At 37.7% G+C, this 20,870-nt stretch overlaps 1 protein-coding gene across 13 annotated transcripts in view; it reads right to left on the reverse strand.

Moving 5' to 3' along the window:
* The window catches only part of EFNA5 (ephrin A5), a 212,641-nt gene that overhangs the window by 26,149 nt on the left and 165,622 nt on the right, over window positions 1–20,870 (reverse strand). For 11 of the 13 annotated variants that reach the window (XM_083818788.1, XM_083818789.1, XM_083818781.1 and 8 more), the window contains one exon: window positions 13,709–14,001. In XM_083818788.1, coding sequence (XP_083674914.1) covers window positions 13,709–14,001 — 293 coding nt within the window. Of the gene's footprint in view, window positions 1–13,708; window positions 14,002–15,035; window positions 15,062–16,049; window positions 16,402–20,870 lie in introns of those variants that run through there. The other 2 variants (XM_083818782.1, XM_083818783.1) reach the window with 2 other exon arrangements.

Below are 20,870 nucleotides of genomic sequence, written 5' to 3' on the forward strand. Positions count from 1 at the left end.
GCACATTTGTAGAGAATAGCTCCTTCTGCCATTTTCTTCAATAGCAAAGATTTCAGTGGGAATGTGTCTCCTCTAATGCACATCCATTTACCAGGAAGAAGAGGAAGGGAACTATGCACAGCAGGGAAGGAAAGCTAAAGGGACAATAGTTGCACGTCTATCATGAGCAGCATGGCAAGTAGTCTCATCTCTCAGCTAAGACTGAATTTATCTTCAACTTCATTCTCATTTTGTAAAGAGTCAGTGACGTGTAGTGCTAGTACCGTGGTTATGCTGCACCGAGGACAAGAAACAACAATTGGGCAGCTCAGCCCATGGAGGAGAGTGATAATCTACTAAGAGAACAATGAAATGCTCAGGAGGTACTTATACTACAAACATTTGATTTTTTCAGTTGAGTCAAAATTATTTATGTTTTTAATTTGACAAAATTAGCTTCTTTTTTTTTTTATAACCACAATAGCTAACGCCTTTAACGCAAAGAAATTATTTTTAATTGAAAGTTTAAACAGTATGTGACTTTTCCACATTACTGTTATATATAATCTATATATGTATGCATATATAAGACCATACAATCTGTATACACATATTTGCTAAAAATTTATGAAAAATACAAGAAGAGAGGTCAGTAAGTGGAGAAGTAAGCACTGCTGCAAACATTTTGGTTTTCTTGAAAGAATAGTACTTCTAAACAAACAGGTGGCCTTAGGAAAAGAAAATTAGCAACAGATCCTTCACTGAATAGATTGACTGCAAGTTTCACAAATGCTTATAGCAAGCCATGGATCTGATCAAGTCTTCAGACCCTGCTGAATACATCAGTTGCCCCATACTAATTTTTTGGGGGAAGGAGGGAATAAATTAAGCTCTGTGTCACAGGAGTTCCAAAACTTCAGTGAGACAGAATCACCCCTGCTGAAATCAGTTTTAAGTTTGATGCTCAACAGAATCCTTCTTTATTACTGATTATTAGACATAGTAAGTTTCTCAGGGGAATAAAACTACCTCTACTGATTTTATCATGCCCTTTTCTTGTGAAATATTTCACTGAAAATAATTGGAAGCTAATGATGCTTCAGAGGACTCTCTATGCAAGTGAAAAAATAATAGGAAGAAATGTTATGTTTGAGACTACTTTTTTTTTCCACAGGATCCTTAGACATCCAATGGGAACTCTCAGAGCCACCAATCAATTAATTTTCTAATCTCTCTGTAATGAGCTTTTTTCTCCTTCAACCCTTGTTTGTCTCCTTTGTAGCAAACTTGCGTTTTGATTTACTTTATTTTCTAACATCTTAAAATGCAAAAGTGGAAGAAAAAGGGGAACCAGCCATACCAGAATAAAATATAGCATGTCTGTTCTTTAATTCGTTGGAACATGATAAGCTCAAAAAGTAGTATGCTAGGAAATGGATTTTGTCTGTCCTGAACATGTGAAAGTGTGAAGGTCATACTGGTAGTTTGCCCTGCATTGCTTTTAAACCCTCCAATATTCATTTTGACCTCTTCCTTATCATTCTAGTCATTTCTTCACACCCTGCACTGAGTTCATGGACAGCTCCCACTGTATTCCCACAGTATAAGAGGACTACTTGCAGATGAACAGAATATTAAATGGTCACTTAGACTGTTTTTTCCAGGAGATCTAAGCATGGCACATGAAGCCATCTTGAGGATATTAAAGGCATGGTGGTGTGGGTAAGAAAAGAAGAAAGAACGAATACAAAATGAAATAAAAAGTATTAGAATGGTGGTACTCTCAATTATCTTATTGGATATTTGGACTTGCCCAAAAATTATGAAACGTGGGTCTGGTTAGGATTTTAATCTCATTCAGCTTTGTTGATTAACCTGTTTCTACTCTTAAAATGAATTACACCATCTTGTGTCTCTACTGTATAATTTTATCAAGTAAGTGACAAATCATGCTGGTAGTGACAGTCTGCGCTGAAGTGGAATGTATAGTAAAATACGTTTTTCCTCAAATGAATTGTTGAAACCGTTAATCTTTATCTAAATGCCCATAATAACTGTTTTGTTCTGCATGGCAGTTGCGAGAAAAAAATGTCTTCCAGAGAGAACTTTGGCAGCCAATCTGCTTGTTAATAAAACCTGGAGAAACATTTGTGATTAATATAAATTACTAATTCCACTTTTAATGCCTAAACGTGACAGTGACTAATTTACACAGTTTCACTTGAGCTGCCACTGAGTATTTCAAGTGGGACTGTGAACAGAATGCTGTTGGACTGGTGTATGTTTCTCAGCACAGCTACCACAGGTGCAGTGCTGCAGATGAGGAACCCTATCTCTGGCAATCATTTCTAACCATGCTGGCTGATAGCTCTGCTTGGGCTGGGGGAAAAGGGTCAGGAGTGAAAGCTACCTAACACCTTCTCATTATAAGTTGGAAGTGGCACAATTTGTACAGATATGGGAGCTGGCTGCAGTAAACTGCATGGCTACGAGGCAGCTGTTGCTTCTGCTACCTAGTTGTCAGCAATTTTTTAATGGTGCAACAGGAGATATCTAAAATTTTTCCAACTTAAGTTTGAAACTCAGTACTACAGCAAAGAGTGCGGGCTGGAAGGTGGGCACTTAAGTGACCGTCACACAGACACTTGGTTCCTCAAAGGAAATTTTGTGATCGCATGGATTTCTCCAGCTAGACCTAGACATGACAACAGCACCATCAACGGTGCTGCATATCCATATCGAATAATATCCATATTTAGAGGCTTCAGACAACTAGTCTTAATATCTTTTTCTTATGTACTTTAAATGTGTTCTTACATGATTGTTCATTTGAAACTCCAGTAGCACTATAATTTGCCCACTTATATTCAAATGCTAACATAACAATTTAAAAAGTCTTGCAAAATACACGAAAATATAAGAAAAGAAATTGTTAAACAATAACCTACTCAGCTCACATTTGAACTATATAACACTGTCATGACCCTCACTGGAACATATATTTACTCCTGAATAAGCATGTGCTTTGCTTCTGCATTTCTCTCTGAGAAACAAATGTATTTTCTACCCTGCTGAGGCAACGATGGAGCTTGTACTGTGTTACTGCCCCCTTCACCCTCTTGATGATACTGCTTGCAGAAAGGACCTAATCAGATCCCACCTCCATGAAGCACCAATAAGAACTGTATACATAACTCCATGAACCTTATATCTCAGAGACATCTGAGGAAAAATGAGTTCATGACTTCTCTGCGCATCACCAGCCAGAAGCTGAGAGATGTTAATTCTAAGCCCTCTTCAACAGAAGAGGCTGCATTCTTTTACAGTCCCCAGGATGCCAGAGAAAGACACAATGTCTTTTTCAGCCTGAGGCTACTGTATTTCTGCTCAAGTTTTCTCCAGCTGAAATACTTGCACATTTGTACAGACAAACCCTGCTGCAGCTCCTGCTAAGGATCCTGATTTCAGTCCCTGTTCAGGGCTGTATGTTATAGAATAGCATAGCTGCATAGCTCATAGTTGAACGTCTTCCGCATAATGCTAAAATATTTGAGAGGAGTAGTCCACATGCAGTTTTAAATGCTGCAGGCATCACAATACAGGAAGAACACCTAGTATTACTAAAAACAGATCAGTCAAAAAACATGTAAGAAGAAATCCAAGCTTGTGTCTTCACAGTATTTCCACCTACAACTCTTAAAACATAGTACGTTAAGCCATTCTGGTTTTATTTTCCCTGAACACATTTTGAATACCACTAGGACTGAATTGTCAGGGCTCTTTAAATTGATTAATATACTGCCATTCTGATTACCCTTCAAATAATTAAGATCATTTCACCCCCAGAAGATCAGCAACATTAACATTATTCCCCATATCCATCATCAGGAGCCTGGTTACTTTTGTGCATAGAGGTATGGCACAAGTGAGATTCTGATACACCTGCAAGACATTCTTAATTCCCCAAAGCAATGCTGTATCTAGCTGGCTATACCACTTGATTCCTTAAATATTAAATATCCACGATGTAAAGGGGAAGCCAGGGAGATTTCAGAGGCAGTAAAAATCTCATTTGGCCAATTATGTAGATCTCAGGATGACCTACTACTGTCCTGAGGGAAAGTGGAAACATTTGGAAGTCTGAAAAGATTTTTCTGATTTTTTTTTTCTTTTAGAATAAAGCAGTTCTATGCATTTCAGAACACACTGTAAAAAAACTAAGATACATAATTCTATGTAGTTTATATTGAATTGCCAAGAATCTTGGGACATAATAGTATCAACTGCATGTGGTCATTTTGAGCCTAGGGGCTCACTCATCCACCTTGTTTGAAAAGTTTTAAATACTGGGGAATAAAAAGAAAAAAAATTAGAATTACAAAATATTCTTCTGTTTTACAGCTTCCTCTAACATCAGAGCAAAAGCTAGTTTAGGAACAAATTTACTTCTCTTAAATATGAATAATTATGGAAACATGGAGTTCAATGCTAAGTATCACCTTATGAAACAAAGACCATCAGCAGTTGTTCAGAAGGTTCAAGCATTTGTTCACGGAGGGAGCTTGTCTTTGGTTTATCAGTAGCAGGCATGCATATACTCAATTTGTATCATGACACACAGACAGTGTGAGCAGAGAAAGCGCTGCCTTGGTGAGTTAGTCTGAGGAACAGGAAGACTAACATGCTGATGACATGGAGGCAATGAAGTACAACACTGTTATTCCAAATGTCACTGGTATGTTATTTCCATTTCTGTTGGCATCTGCTCCATGTTACAAAACGCATACTTCCAATACAACAGCTCATTAAACAGGTTTCAGTTTGCTCAGAAATCAAATTAGAACAGTTACAGAGTTATAAGTCCTCACATAATTATTAATAATACTCTTCACTTCTATGAGTTCTTTCATCCAAGGAATCTACATGCTTCACCTTATTAATCTCATAACATCACAGTGAAGTACCACTGAAAAAGAGCCTCACCCACCACTGAAGTGCAGCCACCTCTGAGATGTGAAGTTGTAGCTGTTGAACATGAAAACTGATTTAAAGCAAGGAATGATGAATGGTCCATCTGTACAAAGGATTGAAAGGGCTGCATGCAATTCATTCAATTGTACTTCCAGCAGAACACTGGATTTGCATACTGAGAGGAAGTTGCAATGGGATTTTTACAAGAACTGCAAATGTTAAAAATTACTGTAATCCATAGACAGACACCAGTATTAGTAACCATTTAGTAACCACTCCTCTAAGGCAAGGAGGTCACATACAGCCTTATCAAGTTCCTAATCCTTCTTGGTGGTATAATCAATCTACCTTCCTAACCTTTGTGATTATTTAATCACATAACAATGCTCAATACCTGCTTTATTTTCCTACAGAATTAACTGGTTTTCTTCCAGCACATTAGATGAGAAGGAAAGAAGGATGGATGAAAAAAAGCTGTCCCTCACCCCTTCTATCTGTGGGCGCAGTCTCTCATTCTCCTAATGTCCAATACCAGCATTTCTATAGAAAGCAACACAAGTCACTGGTCTTCCTACAGGGGTTAAGATACAATACACTCATGAGACAGCTTTCAAAGCTACAAATGTATGGTATATCCTCCCCTCTTTTACATTTGTGCTGTTATCAGAATCTTAATGGCACCTGAATTTTTGAAGCACACGAATCCAAATCATCTTCTTTCAACTTGTTATCTGAAAGACATTCATTCCCTTTGAAAAACTGAAACAATAGAGACCAGCACCTCCATGGGTTCTCTCTTCATTTTCTTATATGTATTTCTCCCAAGTCCCAAATTATTCAACAGCTTTTAACGCTCCCTTTGAGGATTTTAACAACACTACCAACGTCAAAATTTATTAGACTCTAGTGATTGTTTCTGCTTTCTTTTTACCAGGACCAGCACTTAATTCTTCTGATGCTTTCTAACAGAAACCAGTCCTTTAATCTACACATTAGGCTAAGCATGAATTCCCTTTTAAAGGTCACCTTCCTTGTCTGTCTAATGTTATCACACAGAAAAAATTTTTAAAGTACACATTTATCAAACCCTTTCAATTGCTTTGATTTCATTCAGAACATCTCGAGTGATTCTGGTAAACCAGCTATCAAAGCAGGATTCATAGAAGAGTGGCATGTCTAAGCCCACTGCTGCCAAAGTAGCATCAGTGTTTATGCTGATCAGATCTTGATTGAAAGGTTAATGTGGGACCTTACAATAAACAACGTTTCCCCCAAAGAAAAGTGCAATTAACACATTAAAAATATTTGTAAATCCTTCAGCATCCCTTAATAGTGTTCTTTAGTTAACCTTCATTTTTTAGCTTTTGGTGCAAACTGGGATGTTTGGAGAGTTCCAAATGGGAACTTCTGACCTTATGTCTTCAAAAAGAAATAAAAACATGCAAACACCAGCAGTACCTGCATTACCTAATACCTGTGGAAATGAAGACAGACAGCCTTCTTTAATGCATTGAAAGACAAGTCTTCACTTTGAAAGCAAAACATTTGCTACTTAAGTAAACCATTGTCACCAGTAGAAATAACTTTTAATACAAGTTTAGCCTAAGGAGTAACTACAGTGACTCTGCTGCCTCCCATAGATGCTGAGTACAGTATGCCAAGACTTTCTAAAGCTAAAGTCCAAACTTTGTCCCAAGACAAATCTTAGACTTTGAGTCCCAAGACTGACAGAGCCAAGGGGTAAAAATATCCCAAGCCAGGCTTCTTATAGCCTATATTTTATTGATGTGAGGAAAAACAAGAACAAAAATGATAAAAATACAAAAACAAAACAGACAACAACAAAATAACCCCCCCACACACAACAATTATGGGCTTTTTATTACAGTTAGGGGCTACTTTTCATACAATTCCAGACTGCACTCAGTTGAAAAAGAAAAATAATCTCTTTTCATGTATGGATAGCCTAGTTTTGTCCATGCATATTGGTCAAGAACGCAAATAAAGATTTAGCCAAGGACTTTGTAAGACAACTAGCACTGGAAATCTACAGATGACTACCTGCCCTAATAATCATATAGACAAGTTAAACAAATGGGTATTTGCAAGAGATGCACAACATTTATCATAACTACAAACAGAACAGAAACCCCCAGTAATAAAGTATTGCTACTAAAATGGAAACTATTTTCTTCCCCACAACTGAAAAGATTCTCTGAAGAAGAATCAGTACTAGCTGCATCAATGAACATGAAGGAGCTATTCTTTGTTACATAAAAGCAGCTTTAAAGTCAGGCTGACAGTGTCTTCACATTTACGTTGGTAAATGCACAGATAAAACGTCTACCGTGCTTTCTTTGAATTTCCAAAATGGTATAAATTGCCATTTAAGCCAAGGTCAATTGGTTGGTTAAGAGATTTGACTTTACTGGACAGCTTAAAGTGAAATCATATATTCCAAGTGCTGGATGCAAGAAGGAAAAAAAAAAAAAAAAAACGTTTAAAAACATTATTAGTTAACTATTGCTGTACTACCCCTGCTGGGATACAGTAATGAAAGTAGCTGTTGACTTCCTCAAAAAAAAAAAGGTAAGTAACCTAACTATCATGCCTAGTCATCTATGGCATCTATTAGATTGATTCTAACATTCTCCAGACTGCAACACTGGTTTCTTTATATTATCTCATTTTTCCAGAAGGAACTTCCTCACATAAATCAGACTCAAAAATTGAGAAAAACTACACTTACGCTCTCAGACAGCATCTCCTATCAGCAGACATACAGCCAGCAGTATAAGCCAGTTCTGAAAAAGCAGTATTTCCTGGTGTATATCAAGATGAAAAAAATGAGGGAAGTGTTTGGGGGAAGAGGAGGAAGTTAGGTAGAAGACAACTTTTATCAACAATTTATCTTTTCTGATAGGACAATATTACAGGTCATGGTCCTGTTTTGTGTTCCTATTACATCAATTCCATCCCATCTTACCTCTGGTACAATATATAGACATCCCTAAATTAAATAATCATTTGCAGTGAGTTGTGCCTCTGTGCATAACATTGACACCCACTAATACTAAGCTAGTGCTTGAGGAAGAGCAGTTAGCTCTATGAACCTGTTTAATATCACTCTTTGAGCACATGAAAAATATCAAAAAGCCCTGTTAGCATATGAGAGTTTAAAGATTTATCTGTAGTGTTCTCCCAGACAGCATTACAGGCAATTCAACCTTGTCTCTATAAAATCTCTAAATTCTTGCAATACTCAAACTAATCCTAACAAAAAAAAAAAAAAAAAAAGTACAGCCAAGCTGGCAATCTGGGAATCTCCTCCAAGTTCTTAGCCACAGAAAGTCTTTCTTAAGTCTGTGTTAACTTTCATAAAAAGTGGCCAGTGCCTTTCCTATGCTAACTCCTGATTTGCACAGGGATATGTATGGTTCCTTTCTTTGATTTCTAAACTTTGCCCAAAATTCTTCATTACTAACCAAAAATCCCTATCACGACCACCACTACCACCAAACAGCGATTGTTTTATGTCCTCCTCCATCTCCAGTAATTCAGAGGTGAGGGCACCTAGAAAAGTGTTTCACTACAGATCCTGCCAGAAACATCTCAGGCAGAAAGGAGACAATACAAGCTACTCAACTCAATTGTAAGATTTTTAAAATATACTCACAGCTTTAAGACAACAAGCAAGTAACATTAACCTGGCCATAAACCACTGAGTTGCACATGACAAACTGCTAAAGGATTGTAGGACAAAGTGAAGGAAAAATAATAGAGCAAATAAATACTACATGCTTAAACACATATTCTCAAAACATGACAGAAGGCAGAAAGAATAAAGTGAAATCTCAACTTAAAAGTCATCTGAGACTGCTACTGCCTCAAAAAGAATTCAGCCACAGACCTTTTACTATTAACTAACTACTTAATTGACAGGCAAAGGTAAGACAGAAAGAAGTGGAGGTATTATAAATGCTCTTGTCTACATATTGTACAGTATGTTTTTTGAGTTACAGAAGCCTCCAGAAGCATGCAGATGGTTGCAGTGAGATAGCCCAACTACCTGGCAGATGTTTGTGAAAAATGACATCAGGACTCAAACAGTCCCACAGTTTTTAGAACATGTTGAGGACACCTTCCAGCCACAGAGATTGAACAGAAGAAAAACAATTTTGTATTTGAAATTCTGAAAATTCTCTTCAGGAAAAGAAGCTAAGACCAGCAGGGTGGAATGTCATTTGAATAAAAGCCCTCAGGATAAAAGAGTCAGGAATTCAGGAAAAGAAAGAATTAATGCAGAGGAACAAGGACTATGGAGAACAAAGACAAATTTTAAGAAAATCAAGGCACGAGGTAAAAGCAGCTTCCCCACAAATACATTTTATGGGCAAAAAGAATACAGGAGAGTTTGATGCTACTTAAAGAACTGTATTTAAAACTCTAATTGCAACTTTACAAATTATTTCTTAATCACAAATTTAAGAACCATTAAAAATATTTCTAACAATAATTAAATACAAATCAAAAAGATCACACTAGATTACTGTGGTCAGGAGCAGTATGGTTAAAACAAACGCTTCCTGACTGTCATAAGCTTCGTACGAAGAAATGCATGACAATAAAAGAACAGTAAAAATGACCCATGATTAAAGGTGATACAAAGAAACGGAACAAGTATTCTGAAATAAAATCAGTAAAGACACATGCATGACATAAAACCAGAAAGAACCACTAACTAAAAGGTTACACAAACAAACCACATGTAAGAAAAGATTTTTTTTTTTTTAATTAAAGGAGCTATATTTCTCAGTAAGTATGGAGAAAGAACCACTTAACATATATTCAATAAAAGTTACCGGTAAACCTGTAAACAGCTAGCAAAATCCATCAAGATCTTGCAGGGAAGTGAACAGCAGCAAGATAGTGACAAACAACAAACCTATCTGGGTCTCTTCAGGAAAAGGGTATAGGTGTATACAAGTAATAGTAGTCAAAGTGATCAAATGACTAAATAAACAACACATGTAAAATCTTGGAGGATAAGATGATAAAAATAGCATGGATTTGTTAAGAATAAATGCTGAATTATTTGATGGAATAACTAGACTGATGGCAAAGACGAAAGCAAATGCTACAGCTTACTATTAGTACAACTTCTGACCCTATGTCTATGATACATTACTCCCAAGAAAAGAGCAATTGACTAGCTTAAATCAGGAGAGGAGCTTGGTTTGGAAATTGCTGTCAGGATTCTTCATTAATCAGTACTAGTCTAGTTCTAGCTGTGTCTTCATCTTCCGATTTCATCATCTCTGTGTACTTGCCAAACTATTACTGATACTTTATTCCATATGTACTACATTAATAAAAATAAAACACCCATAATTAAGTTAAAGTAATGAAAATGATACCCTCATTTTGAATTAGATAACATTATATATTTCATGACCTTTTTTCCCCTTCCGTGCTTTTGTGTTCATCTTCCCTTCCACAGTACCCCATCCATCTTAACCTGCAAACCCAAAGTTCTTTTCCCTTCCAAATGGCATTAAAATCACAGTTATACCACTAAGTGGTTAGCTTCTGCTTTCACTAACTAACTTTCAGTTACTGCTGTTTCAGTAATAATACACTTTTGTCTGATATCAGATTAATATACAATAACTTTAGATGACTGTCTGCTAAGAACTATGTAAAAACTGAGACTTTGTGTCATGATTTATTATTTACTTTCCCCACTATGCAGTCCCTAACTAAAAGTTAATTTCTCTCTAAATATCTAATAACATTTTTTTTCTTTCAAAAGTAAGCTCAAACAGTACTTGTTGATCACATCTGCAATGATGAATTCAGTTCTTCGATATGAATTTGACATCAGCAAGCTAGATTTTTTCTTCCATTGTATTTTTCTGGCATGACTATGCAAAGAAGGGAGGTCCAAGGTCATCTGAGCAATATACAAAGGCATTGCATAATAAAGAAAAGTGGCATTTTCAAAAATCAACAGTTCAGAAAAGACACAGTGATTGTTTTCTAATTACTGCATTTCCTGAAAATAATAGAAGCAAGAGATACAAGTCACTTTCTTAAAAGGTAAAGGGAGATGATTTTCCAAAAGCACTAAAACAACAATAATTAAGTTAAATGCCTAACCAACCACTTAATCTTTTTGTCTTCCAGAGGTCTACACTACCTGACATATTTTGTGTCCTTATATATCCTTAATATAACAGGCTACGTGGTCAGCTTTCCTCTGTCGTGGAGAGAGGGCAAAGATTTAAGATCTGATGAGGAAAGGAAACTTTCCCTGCCAGAGCACTGATTTCCTCACCATGAAGATACAGAGAGGTAGCAGAGGCAGTCTCTGCAGCCTGCACTAGAGCCTGCTGACAATTTTGATGAGGAAATAAGGAACAATGTTTCACCACCTCATTTCTTCAGCACAGACCAGTAGAAAAACATACCAGGATGGTCAACTCTCCCCAGAGAAGCTTTTTGCCTTTAATTGTTGCTATGATTCCTCTAACTGCAGCATTACCAACCTTGTTACTGTCCCCAGCACACCAAAGGCTGAAAGGGGAAAATACTTACAATAGAGAAAAGGAGGCAAAACACCTTTGTGTCTCTGAAACATGGCTAAAAGATTAATTTCAGTGAATACCAGGCCAATAAGCTACAAGTAAATGAACACCTCTTTACTGCTAATTTTTTGCTATTTTACCTTTCATTAAAAAAATAATTCCATCTAAACTCAGTTGAATATCATAAAGCTCTTCATATTTTAAAGCACTTTGGAGCAATTATTTTGAAGGGAGCCCTTGACAGTTAAATGAGTCAGTTAAATGAATGTTATAGAAGATACATAATGATTTTTAGCGAAATATTGAATCTAACCAGAAATGAGGAAAACCAGGCATAAGCACCCTGGGTGTATTTGAATAATAATGTCTTGCTTGAGAGTTCAATGGATTTTGTATATTCTAACAATGAAGCTATTAGCTAGGTAGACCAAGCTGAGGTTTCTCTCTCTTTTTTTTTCTTTACCTTCTTGTTTGATTTTAACCTTTATAAAAAATTTCTGCATCTTTTTTTTTTAATTTAGAAAATCAATGTGGATTATTTTTTTTTAATGCTTGCAGGTACTGGTGTCATCACTGTGCTACATTTTATTGCAAACACATGATGGTAAAGAGATTTCATTCCTTAGATTGAGTATGTCTGCTTGTTTTAATGATGATAATCAGAAACTAAATTAAAAACAAAACAAACAAACAAAACCCCACAAAATCCAGTGTTTACATGGGGTCCAATATTAGAGTTTTGAGCAATACAAACCCCCTGTTTAAGTTAAGGGGAAGTTTTTGTGCATTATGAGAGTAAGACTAGGCACACACAGTACAGATTTATTTATCCTAGAACATTATCTCCATAACCCTCATTTCTTAGTCTGCTGCAAAATCTGAAATGGCATCAAGGTTTTACATGACTTCTCATCATCATATTAAAAAACATCACCATATTTAAAATTGTAAGCAATATTACTGTCGGCTATTATTATTATTATTGTGCTTCAGCACAAGAACAAGGCACTGTTCTGCTCCTGCTCAACTGCCACCCATTAGAGGATTTTGTTTGCTGGAAGAAAAATGAACGGATTGAAAACAGTCCACTAGGAATGCATTTCCCTGTAGATTTTGAAAGGAAAAGGAAAAACTTCAATGCTGAACAAATGAGGCTGAAAAACAGGGATCATACATACTGAGTTTCTCTGGTGAAATGAGGTGGAAGGTCTGTTTCACAGCAGAAAGGCCAACCACACATACAAAGGCAATATTTATTGGAACCTACAGTCTGCCTAAAGCTTTCAGCTCTCTAGCTGAACACTAAAAACTACCAAAAAAAAACACTACTGAAACAGTCACAACCTGTTAGGAAGCAGAAGATTCAGGTCCGAAACAAACTGATGAGATGAGATCTTTGTTGGGGGATCAACCAAACAAAGCGAAGCCCCAGCGGTCTCCGAGCTCCCCCAGGTGTGGGTGCAGGAGCGGGCTGGCAGCTCAGGGCACCACTGCAGTGCTGCACAGGGCAAGGGCCATCGGCATCATCTGCCCGCCCGCGGCACCCCACATGCTCCACACTCCCTGAAACCACTGCTACGAGAACATGGCAGGATGAGAAGGAAGGGAGCAAAAGGCAACACATGGCTTGATGCTAGGAGTGCTTGCCACGGGGAATTACGGTTTTGAATACTGCTGGACATGGGCAGGTATACTGCTCAGAAACCACACAGACCTCACTTTCCCTGGATGATAAACTTTACAGAGACGAGAATACTTAAAGTGAGCAATTAAGAAAAACAGAGATAAGAATACTGAAACTGAGCAAATAAGAAAATCCATGAATTTCACACACAAGCTATTTTTCCCCATATCTGGGACGAGCTTCCACCCTTCCCTCCTCGCCTCCTCCACTTCAGTGTGTTGCAATAAACGTAGCAGCCCGTTTTGCTTTAAAAGTCAGCCACGGTTCAGCGAACAGGCTGACACGCTATTTCATGTGAGAAAAGAAGCTGTGATTTAATCTCATTTCCACTAGCTAGATTCCTAGCTAATGTATCTGGGGATAGTTAAGCCTGTGTTCACTGTAAAACATCTGCATTGGCCCTCTGCATTTCCACAGAGCATAGGTGAAAAATTAGCTAGGTTTCTTGCACTTGCTAGGCAACAACGGTAAATCTCCATATACTCACAGATGTAGAAATACTCCCGGCCTGGCCTGAACTCAAATCCTAGTGAGAAGGGCGTGAAGAGCTGGAATTTTTCTGAGAACTTCAGCGGTCCATTTGGGGAGTGTGGCCGATTGCACTCCCACCTCTTGAACCCTTTGGAGGTGTGATCGCAGGAGCTGTAGCCGTCAAAGTTCACCATGTACAGAACATAGCGTTCGGTCTTATCTTCTGGCACTGAATCTTCATAGTGAGGGCAGAACACATCCAGGTAGTCATTGATGCACACATCGATGTGGTAGTCACCCTGCTGGAATCTGAAATCAAAGAAAGAGTTCAGACATAAGCACAGTTAATGCAGGATGACCTTGTTGCAGGATAACGTTCTCGTAAAGGGGGCATCACTAATGTAATTTCACTTCACTCCAGCCACGCACATTCACTCTCTAAACTAACCCTTAATATTCACCAGAGCTATCAGAGACTGCTTGTGCAGGACTATGGTTATATGACTTTCTGGATAAAGGTTTTGTTCTTTTTTTCTGACAAAATGAGTTGTCTCATGCTAACGCACACCAAGTTACAGACTATCTCTCCCTATGTCTTTATTGAATAAACAAAGTCTCTGCTTTTTGTTTATTTATTTATTTTTATTAAATTGGAGGGAGAAGCAAGAAGAAACAAAGAAGCCAAAACTGTATCAGCCTCCCCATACCAGTGCCTATATAAACATATACCTGTGCAGAAAAATAAGCAACCCAGGCATGCCCTTTTCTATAAATCAGGCGGTAGTCACCCCTGTGTTGAAAGCCGACTTGACTATAAGAACTTACAGTTACTGCAAGAGCACAAACAGGTTTACTCTCTTCATGATTAGCAGCAGTTTGTCAAGACGCAAAGAAAACCCTGTATTGCTTTTTAAAGATATTTGAAAAGCACTACAACTCCTTTGCCAGAAGTACATACTGGAGACGTCACTTTGCTCAGATAAAAGGATTCTGGGATACGAATTATCAGCTCTCAGCCTAAGGTGACAGGTCTGAATAAATGCCAGCTGAGAAATGCAGCGCAAGGCACCAGCACAGATGCACTTTATTATTATTACTATTACTGAGGAGTCCTCAGAGGCGTGGGATTCTTGTTTTTTTGGGGATGTGTGTGTTCTTTTTCCTTCCCTCCATGTTTCACATACGTTACTTTCCTAACGCCTGCCGTAGAATCTGGAAGAAACTATGGGAACAAATTCACTGCCTCCATGGGAGCTTATACCGTGATGGATTTAATGATTCCATAAAGCAGGTCTGTACGTCTATCAGACTCCCTGGGGCTGCCAAAGAAACCAACCACTGACCTGCTCCACATCAGGGAACTGGGCTACTTGTAGCTCCTCTCTTTCGCGGCTGCAGTTGTCAAGTGTACCACAGAGCAATAAAAAGGCCATGACAGATTTAACTATAATACTTCTTTTTAGCTGAGGGGCATATTTTAAACACCTGATGGGCTTGAAATCTGCCATCTGGAGCCTTCTATCTAATTTCAGAGAAAAAGCAATGATCTGCTGGCCCTCCAAGGATAAATTCAGAGCAAACTATACCTTTTCATATCCCTACAATAATTTAGCTTCAATAAAATAGCTTTTTAAAGGAAAAAAATTGAACACGCATCAAGGCATGATATATCTGTATAATTTCAGCCAGTGCACAGACTCAGAGTTCCATTCTGAAACAAGAAGTCTTTCTTTTCTTAAACACAGTTCTTTCACGAAAATTCACATTTATCTAAATCATTAGTTAAAAATCTATTTTGTGCTCCAGTGCTTTCAAAACCTGTCACACAAACAGATACTGTCTTAACACACTTACAAAAACGTACTGTTTTGAAACTGGTGCCTGTTCTCTGTATCAGTTAGCAGTACACCATTTCTTACTAGTTATAAAAAGAAATATCTAATAAGTTGAAAACTAGGAGGCTTTATTCTAGCAATGATAACTCTGTTTTTGTTTTGGCTGCATTTTTTTAATTACATTTTTTATTTGATTTTGTAACTAGTAACTAAAATGATAATTAATATGTGCATATATACATGTACATTTATTTTAAATTTGCATGCTTCTTATTCTCAAGCCCACCTCTCATACCACCCTCTGCCTTCACAATAATGCTTAATCATGGTTTTGTGACAGAAAATGCACACGTTTCGAACTAAGACTAAGAACTAGATTTAAGTAACTGTAGACATTCAGGATCAGACTGGTCTCCTTAACACTGGATTTTAACAATACAAATAACCTCATGCAAACTGCTTCTCCAGACTCCCTTTAAGTCAATGGAGAGAAATAGGGACTTTGAGTCCAATTCTTCTGACCTGTTTTGGCCCAACATGCGCTGGGGTGAGAGAGATCTCACTCCAGGGGCAGCTGTTCCTCTCCTTTAACTACAAGGAGACTCTAGACAGATGGAATCTATACTGTGAATGTCTGAATTTGAAAGGGTGAATCTGACCACGCAGTCCACGATATTGGAGATTATAAACACACAGAGCCTGAATTTGTGATCACACATTAAATCCAAGTTAGCAAGGAAATCAAACTTGAAATCTGCACCAGTGACCCGTGCTCCAAGCACTGCACACAAGGAGCTTGCCTGACACCCTTTTGGCAAGGTCCCCTCCTGTATTCCTGTTCAACAAACAAAACCACAACACAACCATCACCTTTTGCCACAGCTTCATTCTGATTTCTACTAACCCAAGAGCTGAAACAGCTGAGCGTCCCAGGATGCCCTTGGCCAGCCCAGCACAGCTGGACACGGGAGCAAGAAGCAAGCACTGGCTGCAGAGCCAGCCTGAGGCCCAAGTACTCAGCTATGTACCTTTCATCCTGCTGCCTTTCCCTTCCTCGTCACCCCTCCCCTGCTCTGCCACTACTTTCAACCCACAGACATCTGAGGTGGCCTGCATGCATTTGCATTCGTGCCTCTAAAAACGGAGGAAGACTGTGTGTATTTCAAGTAATCTGAACTGGCTGATCTTAGCTGATATTGCTGGCACAGCAGTGAACATGGTCCAGGGAAAACATGTACCAAGGTATTTTATTAAGCAGCTCTGAGCGAAGCCACTTCACTCTGTAGAGCAACAGCAATACTGAGAAGAGGTTATTAGCCAACCAAGAAGCAGAAAGCAGGTATTTATTTATTTCTTCTCTCGTAATGTCTTAAAGAACTCAGTAATCAAAGACTCAGCATGAGTACTTTACAGATGTAGAACAAATTTTGTTTTTCCAAAATAGGCTACAAAATCTGCATTGTGCGTGTTGGAGTGAACAACGAGACAGTTCCTGCTTCTACAATTATAAAGAGTTATTTTCCTGAAGAGAAACCAAAAAGGCTTCTGACATGAGCAGGAAGGCACAGGGGTGGCCATGGATAACTCACAGCAAAACTCATCAGCTCAGACTCCTCAAAGCTATTAAAGGGAAAACACTCCGGAAACACATTTCCAAGAATTTAAAACTACATCCAAAAGGAAAACACATTTACAGCCAAAAGCCTCTTAGTAGTAGTGTAAAGTCAGGCATTGGAGTGAAACCAAAGTTCACTTCAAATGAAAGTATTTATCAGTGTTTAGCCACACACACGTGTCAAAGAGCATAACATGTAAAGGGAAGGTGGGATCTGTTTACAGATATATTTGGAGAGATGACAGGAACAAGACTTCCTACAGACTGTATATAATAATAATGCATTTCTCCCTTCTTCCAGTCTCTTTCAACATAGAATGCAAAGCTTACTTTTCAACACATCTCTAGCAATACTACTGACTTTCCTTTTCCTTTCCTCAGTTAGGTTTTCATCGTGTCCTGGGAGGTCCTCATCTGGACCCCTGAGCACTTCTGGAACCAAGTGGTAATCAGGATCTTTATAGATCCTACTATGAATAATAATAATATTAAAAAAAAAAAATCCTATCTAGATTTTGTGTAACAGAATACAGTGGTGTGGTAGAAACCAATCAAAAAGGCTTCCCCAAAACTCAGGGTATGCGAATCTTCTCAGAAATACTGCCATTTGTCTCCCTGGACTCTGCCTTACACATAGAAAAACACAGCTATTCTTCAAACATAATTAACCTTTGTTTAGTGTCAGGTGGCATTCAAACAGTGTCTTGGAAACTTGCATAGTACAAGGCTACCTATTAAGCAGTACAGCTATAAAAGCTATTTTCAAGACAGAGACAGATAGTTAAGTAGCTTCTAAACCAAAACATTACCATAACCAACAAACCATCAGCTTGCTATGCAAAACTTGCACACAGCTTCTAGCAAAGACTGTCCCTGTGAATGTTTCTGGGTTCAAGTGCCACTGCAAATACCCAGGTATTCAGGATGCAAAGAAAGAAATTCACAGTAATTTTAACTGGAGAACTATAAGACTAGCAAAACATTTTCAAAGTAATTTTATCTTCTATATTCTGTTTATCCATTAATGGAAGTGAAAGTACACAATCTGTATGCACACTTCTCTTCATAATTTGAAGTTCTGAAGCATATGTGGCTCATTTTGAATTTAATAGCTTTGCTGGTCACTGAAACAAGTGATGATTTATTTAAATAGATATTTAGAATGCAACAACAGTTTTGTTTGTTGGGTTTTGTTCCTTTTTTCCTTTCTTTCTTGGAATAAAGGCTATAAAAAATCCAGTTTAAAAACAGCACAAATAACACTAATTGCCCATTATCATTTAGATAGATAAACAATTGCAATAGCTCCTGCTTTTTGCTTCCCATAAAAATCTTATTAGTTATATTCTATCATCCTTCCTGTAAAATCGACATGCCAGATGCTCTACTTCAAGATAAGTGTACTGGAAAATTTTCTTTTTACTATGTCAACCTTTCTTTATTTTAAACCTGTTCTATCAAATGCATGCAGCAAGGCTTCATTGTGAATCCAGGAAAAAAATAAATAAAATAACTGCTTTAAGTATGAATTATGAAATTCTGGTCTTCAAGTCTGGCATCAGAAATGATCAGATGCAAATGGCCCTGATTCTGCTGCCTGGAACACCAACAAACAAAGGACACTGCCACGGCTGAGTGTCTTATACCAGTTGCCCTGCTCTCAAATGATAATCTAAAATGCAAAGCAACATCAACAATATTCAGTGAATAGAATTATTCTTTGCAAACTATAATTAGCCATAGTTTTCAGAGCACAGCAAAAAGATACTTGTCCTTTTCCAAAGGAAAGAAGGCTTCTCTGAGCAGCACACGTGCACACCCCTGCAACTGCTGGTCACTTAGATCCTTATTTTTACTTTTTTGGCCACTAAGCAAATTTTAAATAAATTTAAGGAGACAGACAGGTCTCAGAGAAAAGTATATTCCTACAAGTATCATATAAAAAGGAGCTAGGAGAGATCCTGTAAGTGTCCCAAAAAAGGCTGAACTGCCATTAAGTGCTAGACGACAAACGTTTTCCACAAGTGCTATAGCCTAAGGAAAAGCTTCAACAGGAAAAATATTGAAATAGGTTGAAAATTCAGTTTATTTTTGTTAGCTAGTTATGAAGCCACTTGGATAATTTATTAGTATTGGAGTTGGGAGTATAATGTAGGTATTATATATATACAATGCAGAGACGAGTACAAAGTAGGTATTTGTATATGCAGTAATACAAAAAACACAAACATTTTCTGCAAAACTTTAATGTCATTTAAAATGACACCATTTAATCGCTCTTGGGATTTGATAATGTCACTTATTTACCATCTACACTGAGTTCACTTACATTTTTTGTGTCTGTTTAGGTGGCAAGCATAGTGCGTTACTCCATCCCAAACTACTCACGTGCTGTGACTGTAACACAGCAGGGTAACTTGTGCCTCGTTATTCTTTCTTCTTTTAGACATCCCAAGCCCTCTCATTTCAACTAAGTTAAAGCTGCTATGTGTGATGGGGGAAATCTTGTGGCTGTTAATTATCTGAGGGGTTGTGGGATTAAGTGCACCATTTTACTGCAGATAATTTTAAAGATGCTATTTCTGTGGTACGCAAAAATAACCTCTTTAATGCTCTTCTGTTCTTTTCACTGGCTTTGTCACAATATTTAATAAACTCTGTTCCCATAGCTCTGCTGACATCAACAATGATTCTGATGCACAAACAATGAAGTAATCAAAGAGTGATTTTAATTTTAGCTCTATTCTAACCAAAAGCAAATTCAACATCTTCCAGATGCTAAGTGAAGTGGGTTCACTAACCAGTGACATTTTAGATCTCTAGCAGGATATTACTACCCTGAGCAAGCAAACAAGAAAAAAAAAAAAAAAAAAAAGGAAAAGAAAAAAGGGGGGTGGAAGAAAAAAAGAAAAATAACAACAAAAAACCAACACCTATTATGAAGGAGCTGTCTGTGACCTTTTAGTCTTTAGGTTACAGTTTCACAAGTTAAGACAAGCTCAAAATACCGTGAAAAAAGCCTCTGTAGGAAGTGAAACACTGACAAAATTGACAGAGAAATAACTAATCAAGGCTGTTGTTCAAAAAAACAGCATTCAAGAATTATGCCTAGACAAGACTGCAAGTTAAGTACACAATGTAGAAAGAAACTTATTCTCTTGTCATTAAGTTCTCTATTCAATTACCATTTATTGGAGTAATTAAACACTGGGAAAGGATGCCAGGCTAATTGTTAGATTATGATAATTACCCAGCTTTGCTGTGCTACAGCTGATCAAAATAAGATGTGGTCACATGCACTCAGCTAAAGCTTCTCTGCAATCATGGGGCTTCCATGGGAAACTTATTACTATAATAAGGCCACTTATTACTAGTTCATTATCAATCAGGCAGAGAAACTTATTATTTGCAACCTTCGTTTTACTTTCCCACCCGCTCTGCCGGAACAAGTCTCCCAAAAGGTTGCACCCAGGTCTCTGCTTTTGGCTGGCTCCCTTCCATCACAATTACACAGCTGAGCAGAATCAGGCTCCTGCACTTGACAGACTTCATCATACTCCCAATTACTGTCTCACAGCCAGCTGCAAGAGCCTATCACATTTCTCAGAAGAGCTGAGTGATCTCCATGAGATTCACCCCATAACTATCTGTTGGAGATTTACCTTCCCCTTTTGTTCCTGCTATGTCTATTCCCTGCCTGACAGATTTTCACACTGCTTGGATTGAAC

The sequence above is a fragment of the Anser anser genome (genome assembly GCF_964211835.1).
Source record: "Anser anser genome assembly, chromosome: Z".
Classification (NCBI taxonomy): Eukaryota; Metazoa; Chordata; class Aves; order Anseriformes; family Anatidae; genus Anser; species Anser anser.